At 42.5% G+C, this 20,022-nt stretch overlaps 1 protein-coding gene across 4 annotated transcripts in view; it reads left to right on the top strand.

Moving 5' to 3' along the window:
• prkcab (protein kinase C, alpha, b) overlaps positions 1–20,022 on the top strand; it is a 77,172-nt gene that overhangs the window by 38,336 nt on the left and 18,814 nt on the right. For all 4 annotated transcript variants that reach the window (XM_069525105.1, XM_069525106.1, XM_069525103.1 and 1 more), the window contains exons 4-5: positions 16,267–16,378; positions 17,666–17,794. In XM_069525105.1, the coding sequence (XP_069381206.1) occupies positions 16,267–16,378; positions 17,666–17,794 (241 nt within the window). The remainder of the gene's footprint in view (positions 1–16,266; positions 16,379–17,665; positions 17,795–20,022) is intronic.

Here is a 20,022-nt window from a genome sequence, read left to right as displayed (position 1 = left end):
CAGAGAGATTGCATAGCCCATCTGGTGGGGGAACACCTTAGGATGCCCTGGAAACAGGCAGAACAATAAGTGTTGTCCTTTCTATGGATACTGAAGTAGTCTCTCCATTTGAATGGAGAAAATTAAGTGAGTGCAGAACTGGACACTAGCTGAAATGCGCTAAATGAACGTCCTCGTTAATTAACAATACACACAATAGTAACCGTGCAACTGTGATTCTGGAGAGAACAGTGAGCAATTGGTCTGAATGTTTTAGATTTAGGTTTTAGACATAAATCTTATGGTACATCTCTCTGTCAGGTACCCACACACACACACACACACACACACACACACACACACACAGACAGGCACAGGCACACATACACAGGCACACATACACACACACATGCTGGTAGCTGCCCCAGAAATGTCAGTCTGAGCCGGTGCTTGTTGGTGCGATGTTACTGAAGAGTTGCTTAGAAAGGTGGACTCTTAGCCTCTCTGACATGTTTTCCTCTCCCGGGTCGACACGCTCTGTTATTGTGACCCATTGCACTCCTCACACTAAACTTGAGATCAGCTTTGAAGATGAAAATGCTGTTTATGTGAAGAGCTCCACCCATTAGATCACATTCACTGGAAAATTTGCAAGTGGCTAATACCAGTTTGAACTTTGACTCTCTTAAGTAATAATTGATTATTTAATGTTAGACCCAGAAACCTTGTACTTTGCAATGAAAGGTGTTAAATTTCATGATCCTTAACAAACTCTCCACGACACGACAACTGCATCTTTATTAGTAAGGACCTTACTCTGTGATTAATCATTCCAGACACACAAGCACTCATTGCTGGGTGTAATTGCTGAATGAATGGAAGCTCATTTAGTGCAGACAGACTAACGATGGTGCCACATCCCTGCTTCCCACTGAGGTGAAGTGTAGAAGATGAATAGTCATATAACATGCACCGTCAGCGGGTGAAAGACTTCGGAGTGGCCTGATGGGAAGTATTTGAGATGAGGAAGCGCACCGCAGCGCCTAACCTGATTCAGGAACTTAATGGCTGCTCATGAACACCTCACTGCTGAGCATAATTTCATAAAGTGCAAATTAGGTTTTGTCATTGATGATGAATGTGCATAACATTATGTTGGAGTGCATGGTGTTTGTGGATAACAGAGGCGGAGCTTCATTTAAATGCCACTGTCTTTTGCTCTTTGGTATTTCATGAATACAAAACTGATATCAAAGTTTATTTTGTTGCTTTACTCAGTAATAAATGAGACGATCAACGATGGATTTTAGTTTGATTTCCTAATAATGAAAACAGATTGAGCTCATCGTAGTGGGTGTATCATGTATCTGAACCTCGGTCAAATCTAAATTATAGCATTGGAGTTGTGACAATCATTGCTCCTTCCTTTTTTTCCTCCCTCTCTCTCTCTCCCCCTTGTCCTGTTACTTAATATTTTCCTCAAGTTCATCACTTCTTTCCTGCACCTCCTGCAGTTTGCTTCCATTGTCGTTCAGTCATCACAAATGCAACGGCAAAGACTGACCAGGGACACAAAAGTTGCTTTGCTGTCATAAATGCACTGCTCAACGTGCTGTATACACACACACACACTAACACACACACTTAATCTCTCTTTGCCTCAAGCATGTAGTGAACTAAGTATTTGGTCAGCAGAAGTAATGAACACTCTGTTGTAAGCTTAGCTTCTCCTACATTTCACACTCTTACAGTTCATGCCGAAACACTGAGACAAACTCTAATCCACAATGAGTGAGTGTAATATAAAATGAAGTGTATGGCTTCGAGACCCCCGAACCCTACACTCAAGTGGTCTGCAAACCTTCTCTGAGATTTACCAAACATTTCAAAAGAGATATCGCTTGTAAGCAACTAAGTAAATTAAAGAAAATCCTCTATATTGCTTGCTGATGAATTCCTAGGATGATATACAGTATGACATAAAAAGTAAATCTCATATTTAATCTGCAAAACCTTTTAAGGGAAATAAAAGCTTGACTGAGGCCAAATCATAAATACAGTGTAATTTACCACTTGAGGATAATCAAGTGATGCAATTTAATTTACCAGATGAGAGTTTAATGAATGATTTATAGACCCACAGTACACCAGGTGTGTGTGTGTGTGTGTGTGTGTTTGTGTGTGTGTGTGTGTTTGTGTGCGTGTGTGTGTGTGTGTGTGTGTTGGTATGTGCATGAGCCTCTGTATCTACTCGTGCCTGCCTGTGCATGTGTGTGTATTAGCAGACAGGCTGGTAATAGTGTGTGTTTGCGTCAGACGGCAGCCAGGGAGCTGACCTATTCCTCAGACTGGAGGCCGCAGCAGCTCAATGTTTAATGTCAGCACCGGGGAGGGACCACAGGAGAGTTGGGGAGGTGGGAGGAGGAGGAGGAGGAGGAGGAGAAGGAGGAAGGGTTGTAGGAGGTTTGTTGCTGCATTTACAATCCAAAAATACAGATTCCTCTCCCGTGTGCACGATGATATCCAAAACAGGCTGAGATGTGTCACATACAGTACCTACACATACAGGGAAAGTGAGACACTGTAAAAGGCGCGATGCCAGCGCTTTGATTTTTTTTTCCTGGAAGTACTATTGCACTTTATCACCCACGACCTGAAAAGCAGCCATCAGGTAAATCTACTGCTAAAAAGAGAGCCATCATTTTCCACGAGGCGCCAGGGCTGAGATTTCACTCTGTGGTCTCTGTCTGCCTCCAGTCACACACACACACACACACACACACACACACACACACACACACCATCATCACTCACTGGTTCACAAATCAGTTGAACCTCATGTACTCCTCTATTTAAGAAAAATAACGATGGAATGTGTAAACGTGTGTGTCTGTCTGTGTGTGTTTGTGTTTTATCTCTCCTGTGTGTGCACCTTAAATATTTTTGCCCGGGGGAGTGGGGGGTACTGGTGGGGTTTGACTCAAAATAGCCCCCCCCCCCCGAGAACAGCCACAATCAGCGTCCTACTTTGTAGTCTCAGGTAGAGCACGGTGACACAGCTCCCATGCAGTAACTGACTTACATCGTTGTAGAGAAAGAGATGACATGTCAATCACACGTAGTGTTAACGCGTGACGGTGGGCGTCAACAATCACTTTTCATGCTTGGGACATAAGATGTAGCTGGCTTTTTGAGCTAACTTTCCATGCTAGCTATCACAGCAGTGATAAAAGGAAAAGTGCACAGACCAGGTTAGCCAGCTGTCTCTGCCTCTGCTTAATGTGAGTTGATTAACTTGAGCATTTGTTTAAAGATGATTTGATTGGCTGCATGGGCAACGCATGACCCTAACTGTGGGGCTGTGTGGGCGTAAACATCACAGGTTATGGCTGCAACATGTTTCAATCTTATAAACAGTTAAACTCAATTGTGATTTTTTTCATGTGATTTTAAGGTAATTCAATTTAAAAAACATTTGATCAATAAATGTTTCCATCTTTCACTCATCCACACTCTCCTTCTCCCTTTCCGCTCTGTTGGTTGCCAACTTCCTCTGACTGTCTCTTGGTGCGAACGTGCTGATGCAGGCCTAAGTACCTCGCACCCCACGATAGAGCTCCCATCTCCAGCAGCGATGACAGGAGGGACAGCCCTTCCTAGCTGTGACTGTGGGTGACTCATCTCACACCAACACAAGAAGAGGAGGAGGGGGATCAGTTGGATGCAAAAAAAGCTCCCGCTAGAGTTGTCACTTTTCGATTAATTAAATGCACAGAGCAGTTGGGGATGCTCCTCACACACACACACACAAACGTCAGGAGTGGGAGGACATCAGTGGGACACCTTACACCTTCTCTATTAATTTAACCGCATGGCCCCTACACTCTCATTTATCTCTATTTTTTGCTCCTTTCTTCACTTTGTCTTTTCTCCAGTTTGCTCTTGTCTGTTTTTTCCCTTCTGTTCATTTTACCTTCCCTTTTCCTGTGCATCTCCCTCCACATCGCCCTTTTCCCTCTATCTCTCTAAGCACAGAAGCCTTCTGGCCTCATTAAGCTGTCACTGATGCCTCCTGCAGCGGCCCAGCCCGTCAGATCATTAGTCAGCGCTGTCTGCGACACCCAGCCTGACAAGAATAGATCTGCCCAAACCCCCAAACCTCTAATATTCTCTAAATGTCTTGGACGCAATCAAGCCAGCATAGGCGCCACCTCCGTATAAAATGATCTATCAGGTCAGCACGCCACATGAAAATGTGATGTGTGAAGTAATCATGCACGCACACAAGGACAGTGTAGTTGAACATTTGAGTCATGAGTGGGTTAATTATGTGTCGTTCTGTCATGTGTACGGGTTTGTAGTTCTACCGCATCATAATGTCCTCATTGTTTTAATTATTAGTTTACCACCTCATACACGTTATTCCAATAAAATGGGACGGTGAGTACATATCTTTAAAGAGGATTTCCAGGGAGAGGGAAAAAAACATATATACATGTGTGTATATATATATATATTGGATTTATACCAATGTCTATGTATTATAGCCCTGTACATTAACTCTATTGAGGGTAAAAGCTCAGGTCAGAATAGGTCGGCAGTATCAAGGCAAAATGTTTTGATGATTATGATTGTTGTAATGACATTTGTTTGTCATTTGGAATATTGGTCTTAGATAAATTAATCAGATGTCATAGATATCATGCTCAGCATGGACAGATGTTCTCTTTGGGAAATGATATATTGTATTTGTTCTATATTAAATGCTCGGATAGAGGCAGGCATTTAAATACACTGAATGATTTCAGTGATACAATCATAAGAACAACATGTCATGTCATACTCCCTGCTCTTTTATCAGTGATCACTTCTAGTCACTAAATACTTCCAGTCACTTCTGTTGTTTTTCTAATACTTAGCTTGGGTATTGCTGCACTGAAGCACTACACATTTATCTGTTGTCAGTCATAGGTCAGAGGTTCATCTTATTTAAGACCCACATGTCTCATCTCATCATCAGTGATGTTTTCTCTGTCTGATCATCAGAGTGTATGGTACGTATGGATAAGCCTTACGAGGATGTTCCCATATCACTAACACCTCTGGGATTAGCAGCCCACTGACAGGCCGGCTGTTAAAGCTGCATATCTCTGACAAGATCTGAAAGCTTTTAAGTCAATACGCACTACAGTGCAGCAATACGTACAGTGCAGGGGGGGGGGGGGGGGGGGCACGAGGTCGTAAACTTAACATAACTCCGGACAGTTGCAGGAGGAAAGCGGAATATTCAGCATTTGTACTGAGGAAAGACAAAGAGACAGGGAACAGCTGGGTTCCTTATGTAATTGTCCGGACGTAAATAGTAAGGGACGCACGTTTAAAGCCCATGCGCACACACACACACACACACACACACACAATCAGGTGGCACAGTGGTAATCGTCTGCTGTTTGGATGCTTGACAGAAACATCAGGGGCCAATGCAGTCTCTCTGCCAGCTACAGGGCATCTGACATAATCCACACACACACAAACACAATTTGAATGTCAGAGGGTTTAGGACACATGACATCACAACACACAGCCTTAATCTAGCAGAAAGACAGAGGACACCAGAACATCTGTTTACATATTTAGATGATGAAAACACCTTAAAGTCCAACTGCACTCACATCATGTGTAAGGAAATAATAAATGTAACATTACTCAAGCTAAGCTTCCTGATTCCAACGACATTTGAGTCACAATAACAGTTTCTGGACGTGGGATTCAGAAGTTGACTGAAGTTTCAGGGCTGGTGTTGCAAGGAGATTTAGTGCAGAACTGCCTGAAGCACATATTGTCCTGTATAACCTGCTCACACTGATACAGCTCCAACAACAGGGGAGAACCTCTCACACGGAGTTGGTTTTGCTCAATTCATAATTTAACAAATCTGGCTCTAACATTTGGGACTCCATAGTCATGCTGTTAAGTTTTGTTCACCCCTGAAGGGCTTGTCCATTCAATATGATGAAAATACAGCAAGCTACCGAGTGGAGACATATTTACAATAATGAATTACATTGACTTTATGGAATATGGACTTGAAGAGTTACTGCTTAATCTCGGCTAAATGTGAATAACAGCAAGGAGCCAACATGCAGACTGGAGTTAGGTTAGCTGGACACTGACTATGTGTGAATGTGAGAGTAAATTGTTGTCTTTATATTTTGGCCCTGCGTTATGCTGGCTACCTGTCCAGGGTGTAAGCCACCTAAACTTTTATTGTTACAAAAATTCCAGCAACACAGGGTTAAGAGTTTTAGAGTGACTACTTTCCTGCCACTGCTGCAACCACTGATTATATTGAAAAACCTAACCACATAACTACCATCATTTTCCGAGCACCTGCGTGCGTGTGTTTGCCTCATGTGTTTCCCTCGGCACCTCAAGTGTTTTCTAAATGGAAACAGCCCCAATGGTAAAGTGGTACAAATTATACCAACCTGCCCAAATCAATTTTTATCCACCCAATTAAAGAATAAAATGGTCCAACCAGACGGGCACAAAAATGTGGTGAACAGCTGCGCCACGAAACATAATTTCATCATCCCAAACATCCTCCAAGCACATTATTGTCACAGATGGCTATAGAGGATTACCATGTGTGTAATTAAGTCCCCTGCTTCTATGGGCTTTAGCTATCCATCTCTCTAACGTACTCCATAGGCTGGATGTGCATTCTCCAATTTCCTGGGTTTGTTTGCTCATTGACATCACACGGCCTATAAGCACTTGTTTAAAGCTGCACTTCTGGTGCTCATCAGTACTTAGGGGTTTATCAAAGAGATGATTATTATCAAATCCTGTGGGTGGCTGATTGTAACTTGAAGGATGTGTAAAGTATCTCAAATTACCATCCAGCTCGTCACAAACAATGATGAGTTAAACTTAAACTCAATTTAGTTTATGTTTTATTTAGTCACAGTATATATATGACTCTGTATAGTATATATGTATAATGTTGCTTTTACATACTTGAAGTCAACCTATATTTAACATTCATAGGCTGTGTCAGTAGGTAATTTGGTTGTTAGTGGTTCCTTTGGATAGTACTCTGTGTGTGTGTGTCCATGCACATGTATGTGTAATGCCAATAGTTATAAGTACACCTCTGTGTTTTCTGTGTTTACATTGTACTCTGGTTAAAATTAGTTTATGTGCGTGAGAGGGTGAGAGAGAGATGGCCACCTGGGGCCTGTCCTCCTTGGTTTCCATGGCGATCTTGCAGTGATTAATGCGCAGGTATGTTACCAGCCGCAGTCGTCCGGTTCTCTTGCAAGTCAAAGCTTTAATAACTGCGCTGGGGGAAGTCGGGCGGGGGGGGGCTGCAGCAAAGCACTGTGGGAAGGCAGGTGATGGACGACCTGAAAAGTGAACTTTTATGATAGAATGGTAATAGTTTGCTTGAGTCCTTGTAAAACTGCCCCATGTGAAAATCCAGTGCAGTAAAACGACTTGTATAATTATTCAAAACTGAGCAGAGTCAGACGTGTGACAGCAAACAGGAAAAGTGAGAAAGACCACTTAAGATATCCTTAACCAGCAATTACTCTGTGCATGTCTCCATTTTTAGCTCTACCTGCTCACTAAAGGTCTTCTTGTTTTTGTCCCTCTGCATAATGTTGTTGAAGCTTTTATATTTAGTTCATTCCTGACTGTGATGTTTTCCTAAATGGACACGTTTGCAGCCTCTAATAAGACAGAAAAAGTGACGCTGACTCTTTGTAGAATTGTTACGACACACTGGCACCTTTGTTACAGTCTTACCTCCTTTTTAAATTATTCAGTATTTTCGATGAGATTTTATCTCGATGTTCTTTTCTTCTCAGCTCTGTACAACCACAGTCTCTGTTCGGTTCTGAGCTGAAGCAGATGGGGGTAAAGGGTTAGGGGCCTGACTCAAAGGCATCCATAGGAGGCTTCACTTTTATTGTGTGTGTGTGTGTGTGTGTGTGTGTGTGTGTGTGTGTGTGTGTGTGTGTGTGTGTGTGTGTGTGTGTGTGTGTGTGTGTGTGTGTGTGTGTGTGTGTGTGTTTTAATATGGTAAAAGCAGTTGTTGGTTGTGTTAACATTCCGTATGTAGCCACGTGTGTATGTTTGGTATCAGCACAGTGCCAAGCCTGGACTTGTATCACCCTGAGTGGGATCCTCCACTGCCTCTTGACTAAGTCAACTGTCCTCTGAACAGCTCAGCCTCTCTCACAGTTCAATTACCACCGAGCAGAAATGGAGCCATCAGCACCGGTGTCTCTTAACGGCGCCCGACAATTGCAGCCACAGAGACCTCCAGCCAGATGGCGGACCACCCAGGAAGTGATGATACTCTCACAGGTTGAAAGCTTTTGTGTGAATATAACAAAGGTTCAGCTCCAACAGAGAGAGCCCCCCCCCCCCCCCCCCCCCCCCCCCCCCCCCCCCCCCACACACACACACACACGCATGTATGCATATGAAAGCCAGCCTCATATCCGAGTCAGTCTAATTAAATGATGTGTTTGATGATGAAAGTTGGGTTGCGATGAAAGGGTGCGTGGTGTTCAGAGGTTCAGTGTGAATACATCCGAACACTGGATCTCTCCTCTGCCGTTAATTAGAGCGCGCCAGGGAAGGATTACGCATCGACACCTGTATCTGCTCAGTTTCACTTTACTGTGTACCTGTGTGTGTCAGTGGTGGAAAGTAAATAAATATGTACTTAAATCTTGAGGTATTTGTACTATTATAATGATTTTTACATAAAAAATGATGATTAAAAAATATGATATCAGCACCCGGCTTTCCGTGTGAAGTTTGCGTGTTCTCTCTTTGTGTGCATGGGTTTTCTCCAGGCACTCTGGCTTCCTCCCAAATTCAAAAGACATGCAGTTAGGTTGAGTGAAGACTCTGATTCTTCTGAAGGTGTGAATGTCAAGAGTTTTTTTTGTATGTCAGACCTGCGATACACTGGTGACCTGTCCAGGGTGTACCCTGCCTCTCACCCAGTGTCAGCTGGGATTGGCTCCAGCACCTGCAGGGATAAGACTTATAGCGGATAGATGAGCATATGATACAAATATAAAATACAGTACATTTTTAAACATTTGTACTAATATGTGTCATTTTTTTACTGGAGTCAATGTCGTCAAAATGGGTGCCCATTCTTATATTTCAAATGCCTGTGACTTGCTCTGAGATCTTTTTCCTGTAAATGTAAATGTGCCCTAAAGGACCAATCACAAAGCATTGCACCAAATCCAAATATGTACTTTAGTATATGTTGGTAGTACATGAGAAGGTTATTGAATACACTACTTCCACTCATAATCGAGTGTTTTACTATTGTTGTACCACAATATGTAAAGGATCTAAGTTCTTTTTTCACCACTGGTGTATGTTATGTCCCCACAAAATGAGTAATACCTGGACCCCACAAACACACACACATGAACAGCACATCGTGCTGAAACAAAACAGTCCAGAACCCGTGTTTAATACGACTCCTCCTTTGATATCAGTGTTTCTGTTAGCTGCCTCATTTACAGCCTATAAATGTGTCTCGTACATAACGAGGCTACAGTGGGAGATTTTGAAGGCAACGGCCCATTAAACACTGACAGGTGGCTGCAGGTGGAGAGAGGCAGACACGTCATCCTGCTAATTAGATCAGTGATTGATAGTCAATACAACAGTTTCTCCTTTAACAGCCGCAGCGCAAAACGGCACATGATCTACAGATAAAGAACGCAGTCATGGTTGTCAGTGTATCTGCTTGTTTCCCTCCTCTAAGTCTGGATTTCTCACAGTCGCTGTGTCTGCTGTCGTTTCCCACTGTTGATATATCTTATGTCAGCTCTTTCCAACCCCTGTCCTCCCTCCTCTGTTCTCATGAACTGAGTCACTGCTTCATTATTGTTTTTATCAGTGTCAGAAGACAGATAAGTTCCTGCAAGTGGCACAATTGATTGCGTGGAGGGCAATCTCCACCCGGGTGCCTGTCAGGGGCTGCATTTGAATAGCTAAGCGTGTACTTGAGTGTGTTTTTGTTTGTGTGTGTGTTTGTGTGAGTGAGTGATTATAGACAAGTTATTATTTGTCTGTTTGACATTAGTGAACTTGAGCTAATATTCTGTAGCAGACTAAACAGGTTTTAAACTCAATAAAGCAGCACTTTTGTTTTTTTGTTTTTTATAATTACATTATATCACCTAAGTATATAGAACATATACAGTATACTACACATATATAAGTATCCGTTACCACGATGATCATAAATGAGCTGCATATTGCTTTCAGTATGCTTTCGAAATAATGAACAAATTCAATTACACCACTCAAGAGCTGCAGCAATTAATGATTATTTGATTAACTGATAAGCTGATCAACATAACACGTCATTTTTCATACTAGTCTTTGCAGGATGAATTTTGTCAGTTGTTTTCAACCAGAGATCAATATATTCGAATCAAATATTCTCTGATAGTGAGGATTTGATGCATCACTTTCTCATATGACAGAATAAATGTAATAGTTTTGAGTTTCAGACTGTTAATTGGATACAAGAAGCAATATTCACTGGGGTATTATTCACTCTCTTCTAACATCTCATGATGAATCTTTGAATCGAAGTAAATCAGCCGACTAATCAATAATGGAAATGGTCATTAGTGGTAGCCCTAAATGACTCGAGGTGATATTGGAAATGTGGCAGCTGAAGAGCAGATTATTTGAAGATCTTTTCCCAGTGGAGATGAACCACAGTAAAGACTGCAGCAGTGTACAGTGGATGTGAGGGATTACAGAGATTTGTAGATTAAATATTTCATATTTGTCGCCTGCCCAAAATAAAAACCCGCAGTCAGTCATGGTTAACTGCAATTGCATCCATTTAAGACTGTGTAACTGTGCGAGTGACAGCGTTTGTCTCCACAATGTGGACACACGACTGTTAGCCGAGACCCACACTGGCTGGCTGGCTGACTGTGCAAAGTGTCAACTCTTGGCCTGGAGATTTGGTGTGACTTGGATGCCACCCACACACCCACAGACCGACACCGCCGAGCCTCGTCTCTGACATCCATCTCCTCTTCTGTCCATGTGACTCTGGTTTGTCTCTCGATCCGTTTTGACTTCATTTTTTTATCATCTTTTTCATTTCTCTAAACCAGTTATTAACACTGTACAAATCTGTCCGTCTCTCCTTCACTCACACTCTATTTGAGATGGTCCTTGATGAAGTGGGGTGTGGGCACTTCTCCACCACAGGTCAGATCTGCTCCATCGTGTGTGTTTGGACTGTCCTCACAACACACCACCTTTATCTGAGAATCCTCTCCGCTGCCTGTTCTTCTCTTTATTTTCTGCCGAGCAGCTGAACTCCAGCCTTGAGGAAAAAGATCATTGCATCTTTTGTCTTGCTCTACTTTTGCTCCTTGGTTCTCACCTCTTCTTTAGTTTACTTCTATCTGCATGCTCTTTGATGCGGTGTGTTGTCTTTCATGCACATGCCTGCACACACTTAATTTTTATCAAGCCACAGATTAATTTATTCTCTGCTTCTCTTCCTCCTTCTTTGTTTGCTTTCTCTCCGCTGACTCAATCCATCATAGAATCCTCTCTAAGACATTATCACCATAGCAACTGTACAGTTGTTCACTTTGTTCCCCCAAGTCCCTCATCCTGACACACACGCACGCACGCACACACACACGCAGGCACACTCACTATGAATCTGGTCTAAATACTTTTAGAGTTTTTGTTTGTTGATGATAAATTCCTCATGGTGATGTCTCGGGATCATTTTGCTGGAATCAAGTGTGTGTTTGTGTGGTACATAAATAGTTCCAATGACTGTTTGGTAAAACAACAAACAGCAAAATCCCAGATGAAGCTTCACTGCATCAAATCTCTTTAGCAGATCAGTCATCTTGCTATTTATATAAGTTTATTTCTGAACTCTTAAGGTGAGGATTTGGGATTTCTAAATACATAAATTCTCTTATGTAACGTTTGCCCTGCTCTTTGCGGTATAGCAGCACTTTGACGGTGTTGAGATAGAGCGGTGGGCTAACGTCATCTTTTTCTCTGTTTAACTCTTTAATCTTGCTTAAATGCTAAAAAAGTCTCTCTCACACATCACATTTCCCACAATTGGTTACTTTTAAAGTCAGTAAAACATATTTTTACAAAATGTCTTGCCCTCAATCATAATTTGGTGAGAATCCCTGAATGGAAACATTGGTTTTAACTAGTAAACCTCCACAGTGCAGCTTTAAGTTGGACATATGTGTGTGAGTCCATACAAAGGGGACATTTCACTGGACTCTTTTCTCTATCCCAGCGACTCTGGGGAGAAGCAGTGTGTTGCTTAGGGACACTTCAGTGGGCGGGAGGCTTCTCATCATATACACATCAAATCAAACAAGGAGGAGGATCACAGATTGAAAAAGTCCTTTGCTTATGAAACATCATTAGAGGAAATTACACTACCATTACTCTTTGTAGCCCAATCTTTATCAAGCAGATGTAAATGTAGCTGCAAAGAGTAGCTTGTTAACCAATTAACCTCCTCAGATATGAATCACATCAGGGTCTTTACTCTACGCTTCACTTTTTATGACCATAATGTCAAATTAGTAGTTAGATATTGTTACCTCCTGCTGTGAGGTGCCCGTCAATGCCTGACTATAATTACCCTATCCTCTGTTTGACTCATTGTCACTCTGCTCTCATCTTTCGACTTCTCCCTCGTCTTCTGCTTCATGGGGCTCTTGTTACGCTCCGAGGAATTCGGCAGCGGCATCATCTCGCCTCACTGCAGCCATCTTCCCCCCTGGTTTTGCCTCAGCAGCTCTGTCTGTTAGCGTCGGCCGTTTGTCCGCCGGCGTCTCTGCCCAGCGCTGCATGATGTCCGGTATTTAACTGGCTGACAGGATCTTTGATAGATACAGTCTGAAGTGATGCCTCATCAAGCTGCTTGGAAATAACATTTTTGTGCTACACCACTTTCTGATGTGGGTTGTTTTTATGATTTTGCAATAACACAATAATATCATCTGTGCTTCATGTTGGACTGAGTCAGGGACTCGTGTGTCTTGTCAACAGATCACCTGAAACAAACTTAAAGGGAAAGTGCTGAGGTGTGTTTGTGTACATGCTTGTTTTCATGTGGCAAAACAAAAGCAAGGATTAGATTCTTTCCATCTTCCCCATGGATGGATCACTGAACCTGTACCATACCAACCCCAGGGGTCCAAAGGGTCCTTTAGCCGTGGCCTCAGTGTGAAGTGAAGTTAAGTGAACAATGAACAATTTGTGTTACTGTCGTCTCAGTCATTCAAAATATATTGAAGAAAAAAACCGAACAGCAACATCATGGCAATTTCAAATAGTGTGTTTCTGCTGGACATTTTGGCACCATGCAACATGGGCCCTCTGACTCTGCTGGAAGAAATTAAAAAACATCTACATTTCTGTGTTCACTTCACCAAACATTTTTAATGTGGCAGCGTGGGCCAGAATGAAAGCTGCCAAGTGTACTGCCTCTTCATGCATTTGCACATTTGATATTATGCATATTATTATGTTTGATACATAATCAAATTAAGGGAAGGAAAGGGATCAACCTCTTTAAGACCTTTAATGTGTGGGGCACAGCTCGCTGTTCTTGTATTGTCCCAAATCTAGAACCCAAAGCGTGACGTTAATACCAGGGTGAGCAGGAAGCTTATGATTCATGACCTACACTGTGTCATACAATACATGTTGCTGTAAGATGAGTAAAAGAATGCGTAAACACACACAGAGTGCAGCTGCAGCTCAATCAGCAGGACAACTTAGGATCATCAGGTTTTTATTTCTCACAACAACCACCCAACATTTCAGCTTCAAATCCCAGATGCTACCTTATTGGCTCGATTTTAGTTTAGTCGGACTAAAGTAAATTGTCCACAAGTCATCCACGGCTCTGTTAGTTTGTTAACATAATATTCATTTAATGACATTGTCATAGTGCTTATTACCTGCAGATCTAGGAATTTTCTTTGACACTTTCCTTTGTTTCTCAGAGGATAATTCATGGATCTTTCACAGGACCGGATGGTTTCATTATGGAGGTGTTGAGCCGAGGTACACACTCTCAGAGCGCCATTCTAGTTGCTATTGCAATACAAATTGGATTTAGCTCTGTGATGCTGGTGGTACAAGTTCTTGATATAGAATCTGTCATATCGTAACATGTCAGCCGGTTTGCATCAGCTCCTGGACCACAGAAAAAAACGGAAATCGACACAACTCTAGGTGACTGTGAGTGGATATCCCTCCACTTTAATTGTATCTGTGACTCCAAAGAGCACAGGGGGGATGAACACAAAGAGAAAACGACCACGGGTAAAGGTGAGAATATATATGAAGGCAGCAGAAAGATGAGAGAGGGCTCGCAGTAAAAGTGAAAAACATCCAGGGGCTCACTGTCCAGAGACATGGAGAGAGGAAGAGGGCTGATGAAGTCAAAGATAGAGAGAGAGAGAGTAAAGGAGGGACTGTGTCCTCTGTGGCTGCCTCTATCCAGGATGTCTGTTGTTCACTGAGCAAGCCTCCTCAGAAAAGTTGAAAAGAATGAGCGTTTGTACAGTGTGGAGGTGAAAATGGGATGCGGGTTGCAGAGGGAGAGAAGACGCAGCCAGGACACAAGAGGCCTGAGCACTATGCCATTTGTTGTTTTCTTTTCTGTCTCAAGCAAAGCCTCCAGGACAGGATCAAATATAGACGAGCTCACTTAAAGGAGAATATGCTAGTTTTTCAGATTTTTCACTGAACCTCAGTCAGTCACGCCCTACAACTGCCTCTGTTTTCCATCCACAAACATCTCCTCTTCATCTCTCTATTCGCCATCTTCTCCTTTGGTCATGTTACTTGCTCGATTTAGCGTGTTTGTGTGCACTCTCCAATGATGCAGGCCCACTTACTCAGTCAGTGGCCTGTATAATTACACATGCAGCCGTTCTGACACATTTCAGCTTGATGGAGGCAATGCTGGTGGGGGGGTTATCCACCCTCATTTGCAGGGTTTTAATTACAGCCATGTTTGTTTTGTGGTGATTGTAGGAATTACCCAACATCAGCGACTACAATACTGACTGGAAAAGGAATGAATCGATTTTCCGACAAGTTAAAAACTTGGCCATGCAGAACAGACCGGAGCGGATCCCGCTACAGATGCTTTGACAGTTCATGCATGTGTGCTGCAGAAAACATTTATGACTTCTGATATCATCCAGTTCACTACTGTCCTGCTTGTTTTCTTGGAAGCCTATGATAGCATCAATCCCCCTTTGCTCATTCCAGCTCAATTTTTACTCAGCCCCAGTGCCAGATGTTGAGGCCAAGATAAACAGTTGCTCAGTTTCGCTCACTCCTGGCACTACAGGATCACTGCACGGTGTTTATTTGTGCCTGAACAACATTGGAAGCCTGATTTGGGGAGGATGGGCTAGGCTGGCTTCCAGGACGACAAGATGGAGAGAACTGACACCAAGCCCGAAATCACATGAACCTTACACGTTCCCACGCACTGATAACGACCTGACAAATCCATTCCAGCTGGATTTGTCTTTTTGTTTGTTTATTTGTTTCATTCTTTTTCGGGGGTTTGTTTCAGATGCTACGATGGACACGATATGGCATATTTAGCATTGGTGTCATTTTCAAACTAAAACTCAGCTACCGTGCATAGAAATGACACTGCAGAGCTATTTAGTGTCTTAATGAGGCGAAACAGACAGAGTGAGTAAGAGTTGTAGCAAAAGGGATCCTTTTATATTCCCTGTAACAAAAACGTTTTACAGCTCATTTATGGTCAACGTTAGATACGATAACAACACAGACGAAGCCTTCTGTCCGTGTTCATTCTGTCTGTATTAGTGCACGTCTTCTGGAAGCTAATGCATACAGACGAAAGCGATGAAATGGAGCAGTACCACTGGAAATTGGGGGGGGGGACAATGTGGACAACCTCCTCCACTGTCCACATGTTTATTGTTCACTGAAATTCTCATTGAATTGCATGTATTGCTTGACAAACATGCCAACGTGCAAGACGGAGGGAAGTATGGGGGCGGAAGAAGTTTCAAAGTAAAACAGGAAAAAAATCACTTTTGCAGTTTTCAGAAAGAAAACTTCAACCAACCAGCATCATCACAGGCCATTAGTTATCTTAACTTTAAGAACCTGCCATAAGTTCCATAATATTTTCTCTTTGTTGCCCAGGACCCCAGAAGCAAGCACAAGTTCAAGATCCACTCGTACGGCAGTCCCACCTTCTGCGACCACTGTGGTTCACTGCTATACGGCCTCATCCACCAAGGGATGAAATGTGACAGTAAGTACACACCCTCTCTCTCTCTCTCTCTGTGTGCATGTGTGTGTGCACCTGTGTCGAATGTGCTGTGCTGGTTTCTGTCTCCGAGTCGGCCCTAATGAGAACAGATGGGAATAGACTTGTACTGTACACTCGGCTCCATCTGAGGCTCGGCTCCATCTGACCTCTGCCCATTTTGATTTCCGCTCCTTTTCCTCCTTCCTTTTTGTTCTTCACTCTACTACACTGATTATTTCCCTTTATTACCCCACTTCTTTGTCATCTTTTCTTTATATTTCCCTTACATTTTATGTCTCATTGCACTTCCTCTGCCCCCCCTCCTTGTTTCCACTTAATCTCCATCCATCGCCCTCCATCCATCCCTCCCCCCTCATCTTACTCTGTCTATCCATCTGCGGGGCCCTGGTGGCGGCCTCATCGCAGATGGTAATAGGAGCACACCAGAACAAATTGATGCGGGGAGGCCATCGCTATTACGAACTGCTTCCCCGTCTCTCGTCTCTCCTTGTCTCCTCCCTGCAAGTCAGCTTGACAAGCCTGCAGAGTGGAGGGAGGAAGCAGGAGAGATTGGAAATACAGAGGGGAAGAAAGGGAGAGAAAGTTAGAGGGCAGAAAGGGACAGAGGAGGAAACGAGGGGGAAGAGAAGAACAAATGTTCGCTCATCTGTTGAGGAAGTGTGTGTGTGTCTGGGGGAGTGTGTTAGAAATTAATAAAGAACGAGTCACAAGCAACACAATTTTTAAGATTAAAGGCCAACTACCCTCTTCATCATTTATTTTACTTTTGTGTAATGTTGGATCCAAAATGGAAAAGTTAATTTTTTTTTAGATATTTATCCAGATGAAATACGGGCAGGTGTTTTGTATTTCTTCATGTTCTAGTTATATTTTAGTGAGAATAAACCACAGCTCCATGTTCTCTTACTTTGAAGACTTTTAGTCTTTCTAGGAATCTGCTTTTACTTGTTTTTATGTTATCTTTTATTCATTCTTTTGTTGAAAAATTCAGCAGAGCTCCAGCTGCTTCATGTTGTTGTGCACCTCGTCTTGTACATTTTCTTGCAAGGCAGAGCATTTTCCACGAAACTTAGTAAATCCTGCAAAATGTACAACCACACTTATATTCTCCATTCCTATGTATGATTCACCCTCAAGTGTGTATGCAATAAGGAGGAGGCACCTTTCACTTGACTGTAGATTTTCAAAGTAACAGTCATGACACCAGGCCTAAAAGACAGATAAAGTCAACACTCTGTATGTCCCCCTCTGTTTTCTGTCTCTGTCTAGCCTGCGACATGAACGTTCACAAGCAGTGTGTGGTCAACGTGCCGAGCTTGTGTGGGATGGACCACACAGAGAGACGGGGTCGTCTCTTCCTCAAGATCGAGGTCAGCGGGGACAGGCTACACGTCACAGGTTGGTCTGAAACTCATCTTTGTCAGTAAAGGTTTCAACTCTTTGGGACAACACCTTCTTGTGATCAACTTTGATTCTTCTAGTTTAGGGTATGAATATGATTTTTCAATGTAGCTAGTTAAGGTGGAGTATATTTAGCTACTGTATTTAAGGCGGAATAGCCTAATCTGTAGCAATGTATCAGAAAACGGAGTTAAATCTTAATCAGTTATTAAGCCAAATAATTTGATAGGTACTGGAGTACAAGTACATGTGTAAGTTGCACTAAATATTCAAGTACATTAAAACTGTATGTAAGTAAAGCAGTTCAGTGTGAACAGGTGTATGTGACGTCCTCTGGCACAGACTCAGTGTCTTTTCATAGTTTCATCCATTACGTCCAATAAAAATCAGACTGTCTCAGACTGTCAAATCAGAGTGTATTATAGAAATGAGACCTCAACCTTTCTGTCACCTTAACCAAGCGTTGTGATATACACTGAACAAAAAGTACCTTTACTTCCTAGTTGTTATTTTACTGCAATATTGGGAAATCATTATTACTGTATTTCAAACTATGGCTGAATGGTTAGTGTTCATACAGTATTACAACAATGTTCACAGCTGCACTTCCACCTGTGTGACCTTTCCTGTTTGTCATACCTTCTTCACTGTTTTTCTATACTGCCAAGTAAAGACCTTAAATAAGTATAAGGAGAAAATCTAGCATAACAAAGTTTTGAGTTATTGTTTTCAAGAGATTTCAACTTGAATTATCAGTTGATATCAGAAAAGGAGAAATTCTGAGCTGGTTGGCCACTGTGCTTTAAAAAGAAATCCAACCTTTTTCAAGTCTGTAACAAAATTAACACTTAATCACACAATGTGGTTTCCATCTGCGTCAGCAGAAGTTATGAATGCCTTCATGACGTGTGTGGTACTGTCTCGCTGTGTGTGTGTGTGTGTGTGTGTGTGTGTGTGTGTGTGTGTGTGTGTGTGTGTGTGTGTGTGTGTGTGTGTGTGTGTGTGTGTGTGTGTGTGTGTGAGTGTGTGTGGATCGGACAGAGAGAGAGGTTGTGGATGTGACCCAACAGTGATTTCTCTCGCTACCAAAGGCGTTTTAACACTCGAGAGTTCTCCACTCCAGGTGCTGCTTTTGACTGACAGGATAATTAGATGGTGTCGAAAATATACACATGGGCAACACACACACACACACAAGCAGCATGGCGAGACAGTGCTGGTCAGGCAATATGAGAAACATGCTGAGGCCAATAAAGTGTTTCTAAGTCAGTGAACCAGGAATTGCCTGCACTTTCAGCAGCAGTGATGTGTGTGAGTGATGTGTGTGAGTGATGTGTGTGAGTGTTGTGTGTGTGTGTGCGCGTGTATGTGCATGTGTATTCATTTATATATCCATGCACACATAATATTCACAGAGACTGAGAGGTATATTCACAGTATTCACAGTAGACTTAGATCATTTGTTTCTGCTCAGTTTATTATTTTCTGGTGTTTTATTTGCGCTGCTCAACACTACACTTCTACAACATCAAGCTCTTTCTTCTTCTGTACTGTTGAACGAAACACAGGCAGCTACCTGTTCGGTTTAATGTTTGCAACTGTCTATGAATCTGACTGCGGCGTGTGATGGTGACGACCGTGGTGATGATGACAGCGGCGACAGCGGTGGTCCTGTTGGCATGGTTACCTCAGTCGGACAGAGCTGAAATTGAGCCGGCTCATATTCATCCAGAGAGTGGGAGAGACGGCTGTTACCATGTTAAATTGATGTGCGTTCTCTCCCCCCGCACCTCGTGTTGTCCTTGATTTGATGCGTACACACACACTCACCAAACCACCCACCAGTGTTCCAGTGTTTATCAAAGTGTTGTTGCCACTTTACACTGTGTCAACTTCAAGGAAACGTACGACAGTATGCTCCGCAGCACCTGCTACTAGCATATGTGATGCCTGCTATTTAAAATACAAACTCTTGACTTCCATGTCTATTTTCTCTTCATCATCCGGCTGCTTATCAGAGCTGCACATGGTTATTTATTATCCTTTAGGCTGCTGAACATGATTTCATCATAATGTCCCTGATGTCAAGATAACATCTTTAAATTGTTTGTCTTGACATTTAAAGTGATATGAAATAGAGAAAATACAACAAAGGACTGCATTTGAAAATCTGAAACTAAGTTATTTAATGTATTGTCTTATTAAGTTTTGTCAATTGTTGAACC

The sequence above is a fragment of the Paralichthys olivaceus genome, chromosome 5, assembly GCF_024713975.1.
Source record: "Paralichthys olivaceus isolate ysfri-2021 chromosome 5, ASM2471397v2, whole genome shotgun sequence".
Lineage (NCBI taxonomy): Eukaryota > Metazoa > Chordata > Actinopteri > Pleuronectiformes > Paralichthyidae > Paralichthys > Paralichthys olivaceus.
This window is presented reverse-complemented; position numbering and strand designations above follow the sequence as displayed.